The following is a 17,047-nucleotide window of genomic DNA, read 5'->3' on the forward strand; positions in this document are numbered from 1 at the left end:
TGCTTTGGCACACGATCCAGGATGCCCCCCCCCCCAATAAAAGAAAGAAAATAAAGCCACCCTCCCCCCCAAAGATCCCACAGTGAGCCTCACAGAATGGCTTCAACCATGGTACCCACCCCAGGGGTGGAGACAACAGATGGGAAAGATGGGAGAAATCAGGCTTCCTATTTTTCCGTTAGTACAAATGTAAAAATTCGTAACACAACTTCACGCGCGGAGAGTAGCCGGGCGAGCGCGTCTGCGATGCCTCGATTCTGACTTTGGTTAGAAGGTTTCATCGTGTTCAGCACTTAGAGCCCGAAGGGAGGCGGTCCTGCCTCCAGGTGGCAGGCTTGTATTCGCTTTGAACGGTAAAAGTGTTGATTGTTGGTTTTTGGTTTCGTTTCTTTTTAGTTTTCCTTGTTTCTTAAAACGTGTTCGTATTTTCATAATATACAGAAAGAGAGTATGTGGTTATTTGGTTTGCTTTACGTCCATTAAAAAAATTGGCTTTGGGAAGACAGGTGGGGGACGGGAACTAGCCCACCACACACACCTCCAGGGTGGTGGTATTTACTCCTTGTTTATAAATTTTCCTTTTCCTTTTTGGAAAAACCACCGGACACGTACTAACCATTCTGTCCACTTGGTAGTTTTCTTAGTCTTTTACTTACAAGAGTGATGATGACTGGGGCTGTTTTGAAATTGAATTTCATTTCTTTTTTCTTCTTTTTGTTTTTGTTTGTGTGTTTGTTTTTGCGGCGTCCCGAGGGTGGAGGGGTTTAGTTTCTGTGGATTTTGCGTCTCTTTACGAGTTTTCCTCCAGAGAGTCTGTTAAGGGCTCCAGGGGCACGGCCGAGGCCGGCTCGTGCTGTTTCAAGCGTTTGATCGTGTTCTTCAGGGCCTGCCTCTTATTGCAGAACCAAACCCTAACTACTTCCCGGTCATAGTTCAGCTTCTCGGCAATTTCCGTCATTTCCTGCCCGGAGGGGTGCGTGTTCTTCTCAAAGTGAGCATTAAGGATCTCTAGGGCCTGGGGTGTGAAGGAGGTGCGCCGCTTGCGCTTTTTGGACGGTTCGCTCCCGATAAACTCGGTCAGGTTCTGCATACCTGCGCGATGGCGGGCCTCAGCCTCGGCCATCCACCGCTCAAGCACCGGCTTGATCTTCTGGGCACTTTTAGGGGTGATGTCCAGCTTTTCAAACCTGGCAGGATACAAAAGGCCAGGGTTCAGTTTGGCTGTCAGACTGCTAGCTATAGTGTTCTCTTGGGCTTCCTGTGGTAGGAAAAAGTGGCTTCTCAGGATGGTGTGTCTGGGGGGAAAATTGAGAAAGAACAGTCTTACACTGAGTGCTCTGCCAGGGTGGGCCTCCTGCCTGCCTGCCTGACTGCCTGGCAGGGCGACTTCACTGCAGGTTAATAGCCAGCCCCGCCCCGCCCCCGACAGCGCCCCGCCCCCACCCCAGCTGCTCCAAGCCAGCGCATGCAAACCCCACACGCGCATGCGCACACGGGCGGGACAGGCGACAGCGGGACGCGCGGGTTAGCAACGCGGGCACGCAGGCAAGTCGCGGGCCTTTCCCCCGCGAGCTCTGTGAGCTAAGCCTTTAGTTCTATGGTTCCAGCTTCATTTCCCCAATCTCAAGAATCCTTACGGCAAAAAATTAACGCCAGAAAATGACATCAAAGACAACAATTGTCACGGGCTTTTAAGTAAAATGATTCTATGTTTTGCGTTTGGTTTTCTTTAAATCTCCCTCCACCCTTATTGACTTGGTTATGAAAATGTGATAGCTATTATCAGAGTCAGTGATGGCGACTGGGACGTTTCTTTTATGGCTCCCTTTTTATCGCTCTCCTGCCTCATTTTAACTTGTCTTTTTCTCTCTCGTCGGGAACAAACAATTTTCACCATAGGTAAGTTAACAACATGCCCCCTTTCCAGGTGGAACACAGCCCATTGCTACTTTAGTGTTCTGGCTCAAACAGCTGGACACATTGTAATTACTATGGAATATACCCATCCCTGGATGTGCTAAGGCCACCTCATGCCTTCCAAACACAGGCCACCGTACGGCATGATAGTGTACTTTTGTACCAGGGCATCAAGCTGTGTTTAATGTGTGATATCTGCAAACTGTACTGGAACGATATCATTTTCTGTAAATGAGGTCTTCTATATATCAATTGCCATCAGCAATTCTTTGCTACATTGACTTTAAAAAATATGAAGCATCTTGGACAAAATTATATAGAGTGTTTTAAGAGGTCATCTTGGACCAAACTCATACTCACTACCAATGAAAAACAACAAAAAAAACTACCAATTCCTTTTGTTTGCTTATTCTGTATCCAAACTCATAATCGTCCAGTATGACAACTTTGGATACATAGAATTCCCCTCTCTCTTTTAAAGTGCACTGTGCCTGATTGAGGAATGGGACTTACTACAATGGCCTGTTCTCACAGAGCTAAAATGGGCCCACATTTATAAGGCAGAATATATTTAGTGAGGATGTTTGCAAAAGGACAGAAATGAATAGGCTTTCTTTGTGCACCATAGTTTTACTTTCGGTAGCACATTTTACCGAAAGAATGTTAAATCTTGATGAGATTGCCATAACATTCCCTCTCATGCAAAGTTCAAGGAATTATTTGTTAATTTTTGAAAAACTCAACTTCCAGTACTGGTAAAGGAGGGAAGAAGGGCATTTGCTTTCAATACAAAGTGAAGGAATCAATTAATGTTATCTATGAGCTTGTCATTTGAGGCAAGCTCCCCCAAAGCTCTCATTCTCACGCTAATTTGCCACATACCACATTTTGCCATGGTTCACCATAAAAGCCCCAGAGCTTCAACTGTTGATAGTGTGACAACCGGCTTTACACAGCCATGGCATCAGGGGACAGAGTTTGTAATAGGGCTATTGAATGTATGGGTGGGATCTTTTTCTCCCTCCTTGGTAGGTAGCTCCTACGCTGATCTCACTGAAATGCTGGAAGCTAGAATCTCAACATACAGCTGCCCCAGAATCAAGGCATCTGACCTGTCTTATTGTACTGGGAATTCCCAAGGTCTGTGCATTTTAGCGGCAACCTTTTTGGCTCCCTTTTAGGGAAGATTTTAGAAATCAACATATGTGATTGGGAATGCCCAAGAAACGCTAGGTATATGAGTTGAAACATTAGTTAGCACTTACATCAATAAAAGAATTCACATTTTAGGACTAAAAATAAGCGAAGGAAGAATTTAGCACCAGCAGAAAATTGGCAACAACTTAAAAACCTGTGGCTGCCTTTATCCCAAGTCTGTCAAGATGAAACAAAATTAATGTTTCCCAACAGGGAGCAATGGTATTCATATCACTGATGCTGCTCGTTAGTGTTGATGCTTCTGTATATGTCGTTTGGAATAACATATACAAGCCTTGAAACAAATTTCCCAGCAGTAGTATCCTTGTATAGACTGAATAAAGGTTATTTTCTACAGGGAGGTATCTTATAAGAAAAAACAGTAGGGGAGGCCATAGAAGTGAGAGGATCCTATGGTGCTTTTTGTATTTAACAACAATCAATGGGTTTTATGGAAAATCATTGAGCAAAATGTGAGCTGCAAGCTACTACCCCATACTGATGTTATTTATAACCTTAGTCTTAAACTGCAGGAAAAGTACACTTCCGTCCTTTGGGGAATACATTAAAAGTATAAAGAGCAGATAAAAAGACAGCATTTCATGGATCACCAAGAACAAAATCCACTTAAATGAGTTTAGAGTTGGTTTCTTGGCTTTTCCTTATGGAGGAGGACTCATAAGGCATTGCCCAGGAGGAAAAAGCTCTTACCGAGTGCCTTTGTTAGCTCATGCATAAACATGGGATTAGTACAACAGACACACATGCGTGCATGGGGTCTGCTTCTGACGCTTAACCCGGATCAACTTGAACACAACCAAGGCTGGATTCTGTCATTTATTTATTTAATTTGGGGGATGCTGGTGGTGGACAAGGTTAGGCCAGATTCTCACTACCCTTTTCTGAGCCATTTAAAGCAGCTGCTGCTTCTTTTTTTTTTTTTTAAATGTGTTTTTAAAGCTGTATTTGGGAAGGCAAGTTAAAACCTTCAAGGTCACAAGATGGTTAATATTTTTATTTTAGATGTGTATTTTCCTGGAAAACCCAGATAGCCATCTCTGGGCAGAAGTAGTGGAAATGTTAACACAAATTAGTACTGGCACCTTTACAACATTTGCTCGGGATACCTGTGCGTACACAGCAGTTGGTGACTCTCAGCTGCATAGGCGTGTGGGCCCAGAGGAAGGTGCCTGGCTCCAGGTAGTGTATTTCCAATGAGACCGCCTTGGAAGTTCTTTGTGAGTTGACAGGAGTTATTGGGCCAGGACCCCAAAATCTGCTTCAGCGTCTTTATTTGCATCAAGATCACCCATCCCAGTATATAGCTGCCCCCAACTTTGTTCCCACACTCTGCCCCTCAGCTTTGCCCACCCAAAGAAGAAAAGCTGAGCCGCGAGGACAAAGCAGGCCCAGGCCGGCCAGGAGAGGTGACAGCATGCGGGCGCGGGTTACCTGCAGATGGCCGACTGGCTGTACGCGGGCCCCTCTGTAGCACTGAGGGCCTGGCCCACCTGAGTCTGGGTCAGGCCAAGGGACAGGCGTCGGATTTTAAAAGCTTTGGCAAATTCTCGGATCTCCTCCAGATTAACCCCATCCACCTCACCCGCTGCCATTTGAGGATCTGTGGAGATGTTTTTAAAAATAGGATCAATAGGTCACCATACAATCGAGCATTGTCTGTTTGTTATGGTTTGTGAGAAAGTGGCTCTCTTCAACAGCAGAACGGTAGGAAACCAGCATCATTGTCTTTGTCTCCCACGCGAAGCATTCGAGAGATTCCACCCTCAACTCCACAAATCATCCTTCGAGATGTTTCTAACCCTGAAAAAACTGCAGCTTGCTTCCACTGCACCTGCCCAACACGAGAACATGCTCTTCAAATAACAACCAACATGGGCAGGCACGGTGGGCGTGCAACTCCATTTTGCCTATATATATTTTCAAACAGTATGCAAACATACAAAAGTGGAAAGGTTTCCATTTGAATTGTCTTAATTTGGAATCATTAGTTGCTAAAAATTGCCCTAGAAGAAAATAATGTTTTGTGTTTCTTCCTTTGCTTGGTCACCAAGGCAGCCAGGCTAACAGACCGTAATGCTGCCTAATTTCTTACATTCACATTAACCCCTCAGAAGAGTGTGCTTATGAAACTGTGAGAATAATATTGTCTTTCCCCTCCCCCCATAGCAGTTTACTGACACAGACGCCTTTGTCCCCTGAAAGGGCACATAATAAAAAATGCCTGCCACAGGAAGGCTCCTTCGGTGCTGGATAACGCGGTCAATTTAGGACTTATCAAGGGAAATGACACAACAGCTGGAGAATGAAACTTCACCCCCCTGGCTACTGATCCCTGGATAAATGAAAGCGTACACCAAGCTGCAGACAGCATGGGTTGGGGATGGTAGAGGGTTTCAAAGTGCTGCTCAGTCCTGCCTGTAGTGAAGCCACTCTCCCTGTGAGCTGACTCTATTGTTCCTCACTCATTCCTCCCACTTAGGTGAAAAGTTTTTCCTTCCTTTTTCTGCACAATAACCCATCAATTTCAGCAAATTCAAGTATTTGTCCAAGGACTGCCGTGGACTATATCGCTCTTCTGGGCTCAGGGCTGTAGAAACTCTGGTTGTTATGAAAAAAAGACCCAAAAAACAATTAAGTATTTGTGTGCCAAGAGCCATTTTTTCATGAACTTTTAAATGAAGATGTTAATATCTATGTGGAGCTAGGAGCTTCATGTATAGATCCTCTTATTATGGGGGTGGGAACTCCCCTCCAGCCCAAAGAAAACAGACTCTGCAAATAGAATCAGCAATACAGGTGCACGTCGTAACTTTATTCACATTAAAAAAAGGGGGGATGGTCTGTAGAATGTTTACATTTCATTGTCGTAATTTTGTTGTGGAAAGATTGAAAAGTGGTACAACCACTGTGATCAGTATGTATGTGTTTTTTAACGTGACCTCCCTGAGTGGAGGGAAGGGGTGTAAGAAACACTGGAAACTGTCCGAGCTTCGGTGGAGTTTACCATCTTAGGAAGTTGGGATCCAATACTAATGCTTGAGAAGCAATTAGAGAAAAGTAGCAGGTAGAGAATAATCAAGAACTAAGAGTGTGACACCAGCCCGGTGTGCAGACAAGGGAGAGAGAACCCCAGGAAGGATCCATCTGGGCCTTGCCAGTGGGCAGCTTTCAGAGAAGGGAGGGCCCATATCTAGTCAGTGTGACGAGTGTGGGAACAGAGGAGGCAGGGGCAGGGGACAGCAGCAGGCGGCAGGGTTGCTAGGGTGGAGTAGGGTGACTATTTCTGGACAGGACACTGAGAATCCATGTGTGCGGCGCGGAGCAGGGAGGGTGACTATAAACCTGGTTTGGCAAAGATGAATTAAAATCTTCTTTTTTCTCCCTGAACTATCCCTCACCCCAGGCTGGCAACACTTGGTTACTGAAAGATGTGTTTGGGCCATCCCTGGTGGAGGCTGAGCTGGGATCTTACATCCCACCAGCATGTCCGCCTGGACTTGCTACGGATCGTGGGAGGTCACATCTGGCTGCCTTGAGCCTCTTCTCTTGTTGCTTCGTGAAAAAAATCCCTAGAGCAGAAGTTGCAAATGAGTAGCCTGCAAATAAAACCCAGATTTCCTAGTGCTTGCGATTTAAAAAAAATTACTTGCCAACATGTAAACATCTATTACTAAGGAAAAATCTAGGTTCTCCAGGTTCTTTGAAACGTCAGAAGATTTGGCTGCACCAGATGTGTATCTGCATTTGGCAGAATCAGCTGGGACTGATTCTGTGTGCCCTTTCCACTCCTTGGCATCCTCCTGCCAACCCGCCCGCGGCCTACTGCCTGCTCAGCCTGTTTTGTGACCCCACCTTTAGAACACGAGCTCATATTGATTGGGGAGGAGGCAGGGAGCAGGAAAAGTCTCAGATAGTACAATGGTTGCGGCTTCTCAAAGGGCCACGATGTGTCAACAGAACAGATGGGCAGGATATTTGTGCACTAAAATGTTGAGGGGGAAAGGAGGACAATTAGGACAAAATAAATCTAAAGAGCCTCCTTGCAAGGGGAGTGGGGTGCTAATAAAATAATAGTTGAGAAACTCTGGATTGGAGCACGGGGGGACCTTGACAGAGAATGGTACATACAGTGGGACAGGGGCCTGGCTTCTCCCAGGAGAGAAGGAAGAGGGGCTGGCAGCCTTGCAAGGGTGGGCCTGGAGGTCTCAAACCAACACTACACAAGCTGGAGATTGTCTTTGTAACAATATGGCTTTAGGACTGTGGGTTTTTTTTTTTGCAGTTTTTGACGGGGCCAGGTTTGAACCCGCCACCTCTAGTATATAGGGCTGGCACCCTACTCCTTTGAGCTACAGATGCACCCAACTGTGGTTTTTCAAATTTGGCAGGTATCAGAGTCACCTTCTGGGGCCTAGAGATGTACATTTTTAACAAGGACCACAGGTGATTCTGAGGCAGGGAGCCACTGATGTCACACGGAAGCCCGTATCTGAGGCTCTGGCCTGACCCAGGCTGGGCGGGATACCCTCTATGTCGTCTTTCCTGACCCTTCACTATGATTATTCAGCAGGTGTCACTACTCCAGAAAACCTGCTGCCCCACCTGGGTTGGCTGAATGGGCCAGAGGGGCTTCTGGGCAGGCCTCCACCATGGATGGCAAGTGGCCAGGTCCAGGTGTCAGCAGGCCGGTATTGCCAGGGTAGCCTGTGGTTGGGGAGAGGGTTTTTGTCTGATTCCTTTGGGGGAGTAAAATCTTTGCCTTTATTAGCCCTATCTCTAGATCAACCAGGGTCAATTGAATTCCCCAGCAGGGGTGGGGCAGGTGTTTATCTGTAGGGTGTCAGTGGTCGGCTTCAGTCTCCGGGTCTGACTTAGCCCAGCCTGCTAGGCAGGTCTATGGCTCGAGTTGCGGTTTCATGTGAACGCATATCCTGTCACCTTTCTTCTCTTCTCCTGCTGCCTCTATTGCTTGTGTCTCCTTGCCAGTTCCTTGAGACTAGGAACTAAATCCGTATTTGTGATTGTGCAGGTTGCTTTTTGGCAGAGCACTGACAATAACCAGAGTTAAAAAGGAAGCGGTGGACTCTTAGCTCCTGTGCCTTAGCAGTGTTGTATGGATTATTGTTCTTTCACGCTAAAGCTCAGAGAGATGGGCAGGTGCCTGGGCCACTGAGCCCGGCATCTTCTATGAGGCCCCAACAATCTTTCAGCACAGCAGAAAACTGGACTTCTTCTTCCTCTTCTCACATAGTTTCCACTCTTATACTTTCTCCTGGTTCTACTTAGAGAAGTGATAAAAGAGGAATTCTTAAACAAGGTGATGTTCTACTGGACAAGGGGTGGGGAAGGGAACTCAGTATCTCTTTGTGCATTTTTTTGATTGCTGCAGGTGAGCTACTCAGCTTTCTTTACATTAATGTTCTTACCCATAAAACTCAGATGGCAAAATGTATTATTATGGTTTTGCTCCATGGGTTCCAGGATTATAGAAATCTCCCCATCCAAAAAAGAGGTCTATACCTAGACAAATATTAGCTTTACCCTGATTAGAACTTGTGGGACTTTGTTAGATGGTGTCTGTAAGATATTTTCAATTAATCAGAATATTAATGCTATCTTTTATCCCCTAGTTTCTTTCCTAAAATTCTTGAGGTTATTTCACTTCGAGAACAATTTCCCTTCCTTCGGAATATACAAGACCTGAAAATTAAGTTCATGAACTTGCCACCATGTGCTTTTGTTGGAAGCACCATACAGACAACTCAGGAAGGCTTCATAACTTTGGTATATCAGTGTCTCACAGCCCTCTTCTTGTTGATGCTTGCAGGTGTCTTGCTGAGTGGTGTTCATTTTTTTTACTACGTGTTTTTGTGTGCCATTGTGAGATTTAGAGCAAAGAATAAACATTAAATTTTTTGTTAAACTTTGCAAGAGTGGAGGTGAAATCAGGGATAATGTTCAAGTTTATGGGGATAATGCCATGAAGAAAATGGCAGTGTACAAATGGATTAAATGTTTTTCTGAGAGGAGAGAAAATGTCAGTGATGGAGAGAGGTCTGGATGGCCAATAGTGAGCAGAACTGATGAAAACATTGCAAAAATTTGTTGAATTATGCATTAAAGTCATTGGCTGGCTGTCAGAAGCATAGCAGACCAAGTAAAAACCTAGAAACAGGAAAACTTTAACTGAAAATCTTGGCATGAGGAAGGTGTATGCAAAAATCATCCTGAAGGAGCTCACTGATGAACAAAAATAAAGGACAGTGGAAGTTTGCCAAGACCTTTTGGAGAGGCAAGCTGATGTTTTGGGCTGTGTTATCCTAATGATGAAACATAGGTGTACCAATATAACCCTGAAACAAAGTGTCAAAGTGCACAATGGAAGTCAGCCAATTCTCCATGACCAAAAAAGTTCTGTCAGTCTAAATCAAGAGTCAAAACAAGAGTCACTAACCTCCTTTGATATCAGAGGGATTGTTCATTATGAATTTGTACCAATTGGACAAAGAGGGAACCAAGTTTACTACTTAGAAGTGCTGAAAATGCTGCATGAAAATTTACACAAAAACGACCTGAACTTTTTGCCAGCAACTCATGGCTCTTGCATGGGTGGAGTATCGTGACATCATAGCCCACAGCAACCTCCAACTCTTGGGCTCAAGTGATCCTCTTGCCTCAGTTTTTCTATTTTTATTAGAGACAGGGTCTCTCTTTTTGCTCAGGCTTGTCTCGAACTTGTGAGCTCAAGCTATCCACCTGCCTCAGCCTCCCAGAGTGCTAGGATTATAGGCGTGAGCCACTACACCTGGCCAAGGGAGTTTTTAGCCCTCCCTACTCACCTGATCTGGCCCCCAGTAACTATTTTGTTTACCCCAAGATAAACAAAATATTGAAAGGAAGACATTTTGAAGACATTTAGGACATTAAGGGTGATATGATGACAGTTCTGATGGCCATTCCAGAAAAAGAGTTCCAAAATTGCTTTAAAGTGTGGAATAGATGCTGGTGTTGGTATATAGCTTCCCAAGGGGAGTACTTGGAAAGTAATCATAGTGATATTCAGCAATGAGGTATGTAGCACTTTTTCTAGGATGAGTTCTCAAACTTAATTGTCAGACCCTCTATGTTTTTCAGCTTAAGGAGGGGAAAGAAGAGGTGAATGTGGTAATGGAGGCTTTCCTGGAATGTTGCCTGAGCTCTCAACCTAACTCTGAGTTTGACATTCTGCCCTGGAGCAGGTCAGTCTGGCTTTCTGTCACCCATTCTCCTGGCTCTGGGGAGGCGGGGTTAATTTTAAGGATGAATCTGAGCCCACCTTGTGAGAACTTCAGGAGGAACGCTCAGAGTTCCCATGTGGTGGATATAGCACCTTTAAGCAGCTTGAGGGCAACCAGTCTGGTTTTTTTTTTTTTTTTTTTTTTCTGGACTGTGGAGGAAGTAACACCTTTCATAGAAGTTTGCTCCAGATTAAGTTGGTTCAGTACATGAAATACAGGGCCAGCAAGAGCAATGACGCCCAGGGTCCAGTCTGAGTCTGACCCTTGATCAACCTGTAGAGAGATTAACTGGCCTGGAGAGTTAGGATAAACTCACATGGAAAATTACTCATAAGTATAATGGTGATGGTTCCCGAATCAAATCTCATATGCATGGATTGAAAAGTAAAAAAAAAATTTATGGGAGGTAAGTGCAAAGTGTGTGAAAACCCATCTGTTTTGTAGAATCTGGTTGCATGGTCACTGGCCCCACAGTGAATGGAATGCTCAGGACAGATGTTCTGCTTTTATTGTTTTTTAAATTTTGTTCCTTCTCTCTGTTAGCTGGGTTATTGGGAAGGTGTTGCTGTGGGTCAGGCGGTCACCACACATCAACACCATCCTTCCATGACTATGGGGTTATTATGGGAGAAATATGCACCTTTAAGGAAGCTTCCAAAAATATGAATTAACATCTTGTGCAAACCTCTATCTATTTTTAGTGTTTTCTCACAACAAATAATGGGCATATTTACCAAATATTTCTGAGAAATAAGAAACCATTTGAGAATGTGCAATGTACTTTTGGACCACAAGCCTTGCAGTCTTGACTTGGCTGGGTTTTGGAAGGTGGCGTGAACTGTATGCTATTGCCAGGCATCTGTACGTCTACTTCATAGTTTCAGTTTTGCTGGGACTAGCGGTAAGTCCTTTGCTGTTTAAGTATCAAGCTAATGTTTTTTTTTTTTTTGTAAAGCGTACTGGAAAAAAAAAAAAAGTAAGTAATCAAGACCCTCAAATGTACCTTGTTCTAAATGGCACGCTGTAAATCCTAAGCCAAATTGGGACATTTGTCAAGTCAAGAAAAGTTTGACTTTTTTCCTAGATTTTCTAAAAACCCTGTTTATAGAAACTATATCTACCCCTGTTGACCATGGAGATGGAGCAATTTTTAACAGAGGGCAAGATGTGTAGGTACCATGAACAGGTGCTGGGCAGATATTCTAGCAAGTATGCATATTTGGTAATTCCGAGCCTAGATGAGCTGTTCTTTGCCTATAAAGATTCTGCTTCCTTACTAAGACATTAACTTGGCATTCCTTTGCTGGTAGTGGGAAAGTTTTTAATATGTTCATCTGGCATCTGACAGGTTGGCCAACATTAGGGTGAGAGTCCTTGATGATAACGTGGACTCTTCATTGGCCATGGTTTTGACCAAAGGTTCTGTGATATTGTGATATAGTGAGATATATATATTTGGTCTCTGTCCTGGATTCCTGCCACAGATCTACTAAAATCCTTATAATTTCCTAAATGATGGGGGTGCTAGGAGCATATTTTGTTGTAATATTTAGTCTTTGACTCCAACTCCTGATAGAGCTCCTAAATCACTTGGAATTGCCTTGGTGATAGGAATACCTTTTGTTCTAATGAGGTTATCCTTCGTGGGCTCTGGGATAGCTTCAGGATGGTGGCTGGCATTCAGAATGACCAAGCTGTGATTAGAAGCTTGGAACATTCTTTCCCACCCATATCCTCCAAGAGGGAGAAGAACTAGAGATTGAGTTAATAATCAGTCATGACTACACAATAAAGCCTCCATGAAAATCACTAAAGTATGGCATTTGGAGAGCTTCAGGGTTGGTGAACACATCCATGTGCCTAAAGGGTGGTGCATATCAACTCCATGGGGATAGATGATCTTGCACTCGGGATCCATTTAGACCTGGCCCTGTATACCTGTTCATCTGGCTGTTCTTCTGGATTTTGTACCATATCATTTATAGTAAATGTTAAATGTTGCCCTGAGTTCTGTGAACCATCATACAAATTATGGAACCAGAGGGATATGACCCACGTATTATTCATTCTGTGGCTGGGTTGAAACAGAAGGGAATTAACTAAACAAAACATACTTAAAATTTTTAGCACTGGAAGTGCTAGCAATGGGTTTTTGCAAAATCTGACTGCCAGTGGTGCTGTTAGACCCTCGTATGCCTGCCAGAGAAGACTATAGAGCTAGCTGGGCTTCCTTTTCAGGCTTTGCATATGAATTTGGAGTGTTCTGCTTCAAGTGCATGTGGTAAAAAAGTCTCTTTCCCCCGAGTCTTTCTATTTCACATCAAGGATATGTGATATGGTTCACTCATCATAAACCTAGAACTTTGATGTCCCAATGGCCACTGTGCAATTGAAATTCCATCTGTTCTATTATGTAACTGTTACTGATTTCTGAAAAAGGTTAATCCTACCCTCTCCAGCTTGTGACAAGTGACTAGGGTGAACCCAGTCCCACCTACCTGTCTGCTGTTCATCCATCCATTCATCCGATTTTGTACCCGTCTAACATGTATTAACTATTAACCTTGTATAAATTGCTGTATTCGTGGCTGGGGGGTGTGGGGTGTGGTTTGTACTTTTATTTCATATTTAACTTATTTCTTCTTGATAAGATGCTTAACTTTGTTGCCTTTTCTTTCAGGACCAAGATGTAACAGCCTATCCTAAATTTATGACCCTGCTCCATTTAGAAACATAACATTTTGCAGAAACTTATGCAGGGTTGGAACAAAGTTTGAACCTTTTCCCACAACAACCCTAAGAGAAGTTTTTTTTTTTTCAATGGGGAAAATCTGGCTATAATTAAGTTAATTTTATTTATGAATTTATTCAAGTAAGACTAGGGTTTCTGGCCCAAACGGAAAGGGTTGTGTATCTAAACAACCTAAAATATGGTGGATGGAAAACTGCAGATGTACCCTGAAATTCTGATGGGTTTTGACCCATTTTTAAGATCAAGAGCATCAGCCTAGTCTACTGAATTACCTGGGAATTTAACATCTTCCATAATGTCTCATACCATTCTTTTCTCCACCCATAAGCATCTTTCTTGCCTGAATTATCCACATAATTGGATATATATATATATATCCAATGAAAATGGATATATGTATATATAATTGGATATATATATATATATATATATCCAATGAAAATTTTCTGTTAGGTGGTTTTCCTGTGTGGGGAGGACATGGAAACCCTCGATTTTGCTTTGTGTTACCAGATTGGCCCCTAATATGTTCCTGTTGTAACGGATCTTTCATGAAACTTGACCACAGTTCCTCCTCATGTACCCCTCATTTTGTGGCACAGACGCTTAAACCCACAGCCACTGGATTTTGGGTCCCTAAGAATGCAATCTGTGTACATGTTCTATGATTTTATACATGAGTAAAAATTGCACTGAAAGTTAATTACTGACATTAAATCAAGTCCATTGTTCTGTGATCTTAATATGCTTCTATTAGCATGTGATAAAATATGCTATTTTCACCTAGGGCCAAATACCATTTCTAAAAATATGTGTGTGTGTGTGTGTGTGTCTTACCTGGTCAAGGAGGCAGACTTGCAGGCTTATTTTATTTTATGAATGGTTGTTCAGAGATTTCCCATCTGGTTGCAGCCCATGCAGCTTCCCCCACATGCCACTGAAGGAGGCTCATTGTGCACACACACCCACCCGCCTACAGGCATGCTCTCTTTTATTTCCTGTGACACCTACAAATAGAACGGCAGGGGACTTCAAACACATCGAAAAGCAGCTTGGCCTGCCAGCTGAGTGCCTGTTGTTGGTTATTTCAGTTCTGAGCTATGTGGCTCATGCCTTGCAAGCTGATCAGTTTTTACCCTCTGAAGTGGCAGGACTGACTCAGCACATCAGGAGTCACTTTAGGATGGCCCCTGTGGCAAACGTGCTCTAATCCAGGTGGCGTGCTCAGGGGTCTGCTTCCCTAAGGAACCATTGGCCTTGGACATGGACTTCATCCCAGTACTGGCCTAGCAGTGCCAGGAAATTCCTCTGTGGGGAGGAGAAGCAGAGAGAAAGGGAGAGGGAGAGAGAGAAAAAGAGAGAGAGAGAGAGAGAGAGAGAGAGAGAGAGAGAGACATTGCAAACAGGCAATGAGAAGGCCACCATGATTTAAATTGAGCCAGAAAAGATACTTACTGCTGACTAACTGGCCCACGCTCAAAGCTGAAGAAGAGGAGGATGAGGAGGAAGAAGAGGAAGCCTGCCGGACTGGACTTTGAGACATGGACGCTTGGCTGTGAGCCAGGTGCAGAAGGTTGCCTTGGGAGGCTGCTTGACCCACTGACGTCTGGGAGGGTTGGTGGAGCTACATGGCGGGATGTGGAAAACAAAATACACAAATGAATGAAAAATTAGGGGGAAAATGCCAGGGAACAGAAGTTTCATCTGGGGTTGAGTCACTTTGTTTCCAAGAATATATGGTTCTCAGCACGCCCTACACAACAGGTGGGAATTTTTGTATCAAATATGTTGCCGATTGCTTGACAGGCATTTTATTAGTAATTCTACATATATTATTAATTCCCTACTGACTTGCTAGAGCACCCAATTTTCTACATTTCTTGACCATGGTGTGTGTGGCTGGACTTCTGACTATTCATATAATTACAGTATACTTGACAGGCTTCTCAAGGAAGTGTAGATTAAAATATAACATAATCAACTAGGAATGCAAAATTCAAACTTAAAGGTGCAGCTGTGTCTCACCATTTTATCTTATGTAACTAGTATGAGAACTGTCTGCTCCCCCAGACTCAGGAGTCTGGAGAGATTACTGCAGAGTTGATCAAATGCTCTCTGATATCACACAAAAAATTAAGAGAGAAGGCAAGGAGTCAGGACCAAAATATCCAGTAATATCTGTAGCTGTCCATTGTTATTCTCTTACCCTGTGCCAGCCACTGTGTTAAGGACATTCTCTTAATTCTCAGCAGTCTGCAGTATGAGCACTATTGGGACCCCTCTTTTACAAACAGGGAAGTCCAGACGCAGAGAAGTTAAGGGATTTTCCAGGTTCCTCCAGGCCGTGCCGAGGATGGGGTCTCTGGACTTACAAAGTCTGACCTTGGGGCCTGTGCTGTTAGTTGCAATGCCACAAAGAAGAATTGATTTGATTTTTAAAATTTTGTGTGCAAAATTGCCTTGTGCTCATTTATTCATTATTCCTTTACAGGTTATCAAAGGATCATTGCTGGTGAGAGGAGCTCAGTTGAGGAGAGGAAAGAGAGAGGAAAGGGGAATGATTGCAGGTTCTAGCTCCACTTGGAGGGCTGGGAGGGATCTCGCTCCATTATTTGTTGTTCTTCTTAGCTACCTTTGTTGATTGGATATAGCATTTTAAAAAATTATTTATTTATTTATTTATTTAGAGACAGAGCCTCAAGCTGTTGTCCTGGATAGAGTGCTGTGGCATCACAGCTCACAGCAAGCTCCAACTTCTGGGCTCAAGCGAATCTCCTGCCTCCGCCTCCCAAGTAGCTGGGACTACAGGCACCTGCCACAACGCCCGGCTATTTTTTGGTTGTAGCTGTCATTGTTGTTTGGCCAGCCCGGGCTGGATTCGAACCCGCCAGCTCAGGTGTATGTGGCTGGAGCCTTAGCCGCTTGAGCCACAGGCGCCGAGCTGGATATAGCATTTTTTGGTTTACAAAGTGCTTTTATATCCATCATCACCTTTACAGAGGTGCAGGAATCAGCCTGGGAATAGGATTCGATCAGGCCGTGAACTTTGGTGGGAGAGCCAGCCTCCAAACAGCACCCATCTAAGCCAGCTGGGGGGCAGGGTGGGGGATGAGGTTTCAGCTTCACACTTGTCACTGCTTTCCCAATGTGAGTGTGTGTTCAGCTGTCCATTCAACTTTATTATAAAGTTATATAATTTACATATAATTACATATATGTAAAGATATAATTTACATATAATAAATTATACCCATTTCAAAGGTAAAGTTTTGAGAATTTACTCTCAAAGATATAATTTACATATAATAAATTATAAAGATATAAAGATATAATTTACATATAATAAATTATACCCATTTCAAAGGTAAAGTTTGATGTGTTTTGTCAAGTATGTACATGTGTAAAACCACCACAGTCAAGATACAGAAACTTCTCATTGTTCCACAGTGTTCCCTCACCCCCTTTGCACCCCATTTCCCTCTCACTCCCTGCCCCCGACAACCAGTGCTTTGTCTACATGATTCCAGAAGTGGAATTATATGGGATGTACTCTTTCTATCTGATTTCTTTTTGCTTGGCATACTGTATTTGAGATTCATCCATGTTATTACATGCATCAGCAACTCATTCCTTTTTATTGCTGAATAGTATTTGTGTATATATATGTGGAAATGGTGTATTATTTATCCATTCATCTATTGGTAGGCGTTTGGGTTATTTCCAGTTTGGGGCTCTTATGGGGCTGTTATACACATTTATGTACAATTTTGTGTGCCTACTTGTGTTTTCGTTTCTCTTATGTGAATACCTAAGAGTGGAATTAGTCGATCATGGTGTAAATACATGTTTTCACTTTTCAAGAAACTCTCAAACTATTTTCCTAAGT

General features: G+C 43.5%; 1 protein-coding gene across 3 annotated transcripts in view; it reads right to left on the reverse strand.

Annotated features, from left to right (window-relative positions):
* Nucleotides 1-535: 535 nt before the first annotated feature.
* POU6F2 (POU class 6 homeobox 2) overlaps nucleotides 536-17,047 on the reverse strand; it is a 516,807-nt gene continuing 500,295 nt past the window's right edge. For 2 of the 3 annotated variants that reach the window (XM_053553939.1, XM_053553937.1), the window contains 3 exons: nucleotides 14,617-14,785; nucleotides 4,567-4,735; nucleotides 536-1,295 (listed from right to left, as the gene is read on the reverse strand). In XM_053553939.1, the coding sequence (XP_053409914.1) occupies nucleotides 791-1,295; nucleotides 4,567-4,735; nucleotides 14,617-14,785 (843 nt within the window). In that variant the 3' untranslated portion in view covers nucleotides 536-790. The remainder of the gene's footprint in view (nucleotides 1,296-4,566; nucleotides 4,736-14,616; nucleotides 14,786-17,047) is intronic. The other variant, XM_053553938.1, reaches the window with a different exon arrangement.

Source organism: Nycticebus coucang, chromosome 11 (genome assembly GCF_027406575.1).
Source record: "Nycticebus coucang isolate mNycCou1 chromosome 11, mNycCou1.pri, whole genome shotgun sequence".
NCBI lineage: Eukaryota > Metazoa > Chordata > Mammalia > Primates > Lorisidae > Nycticebus > Nycticebus coucang.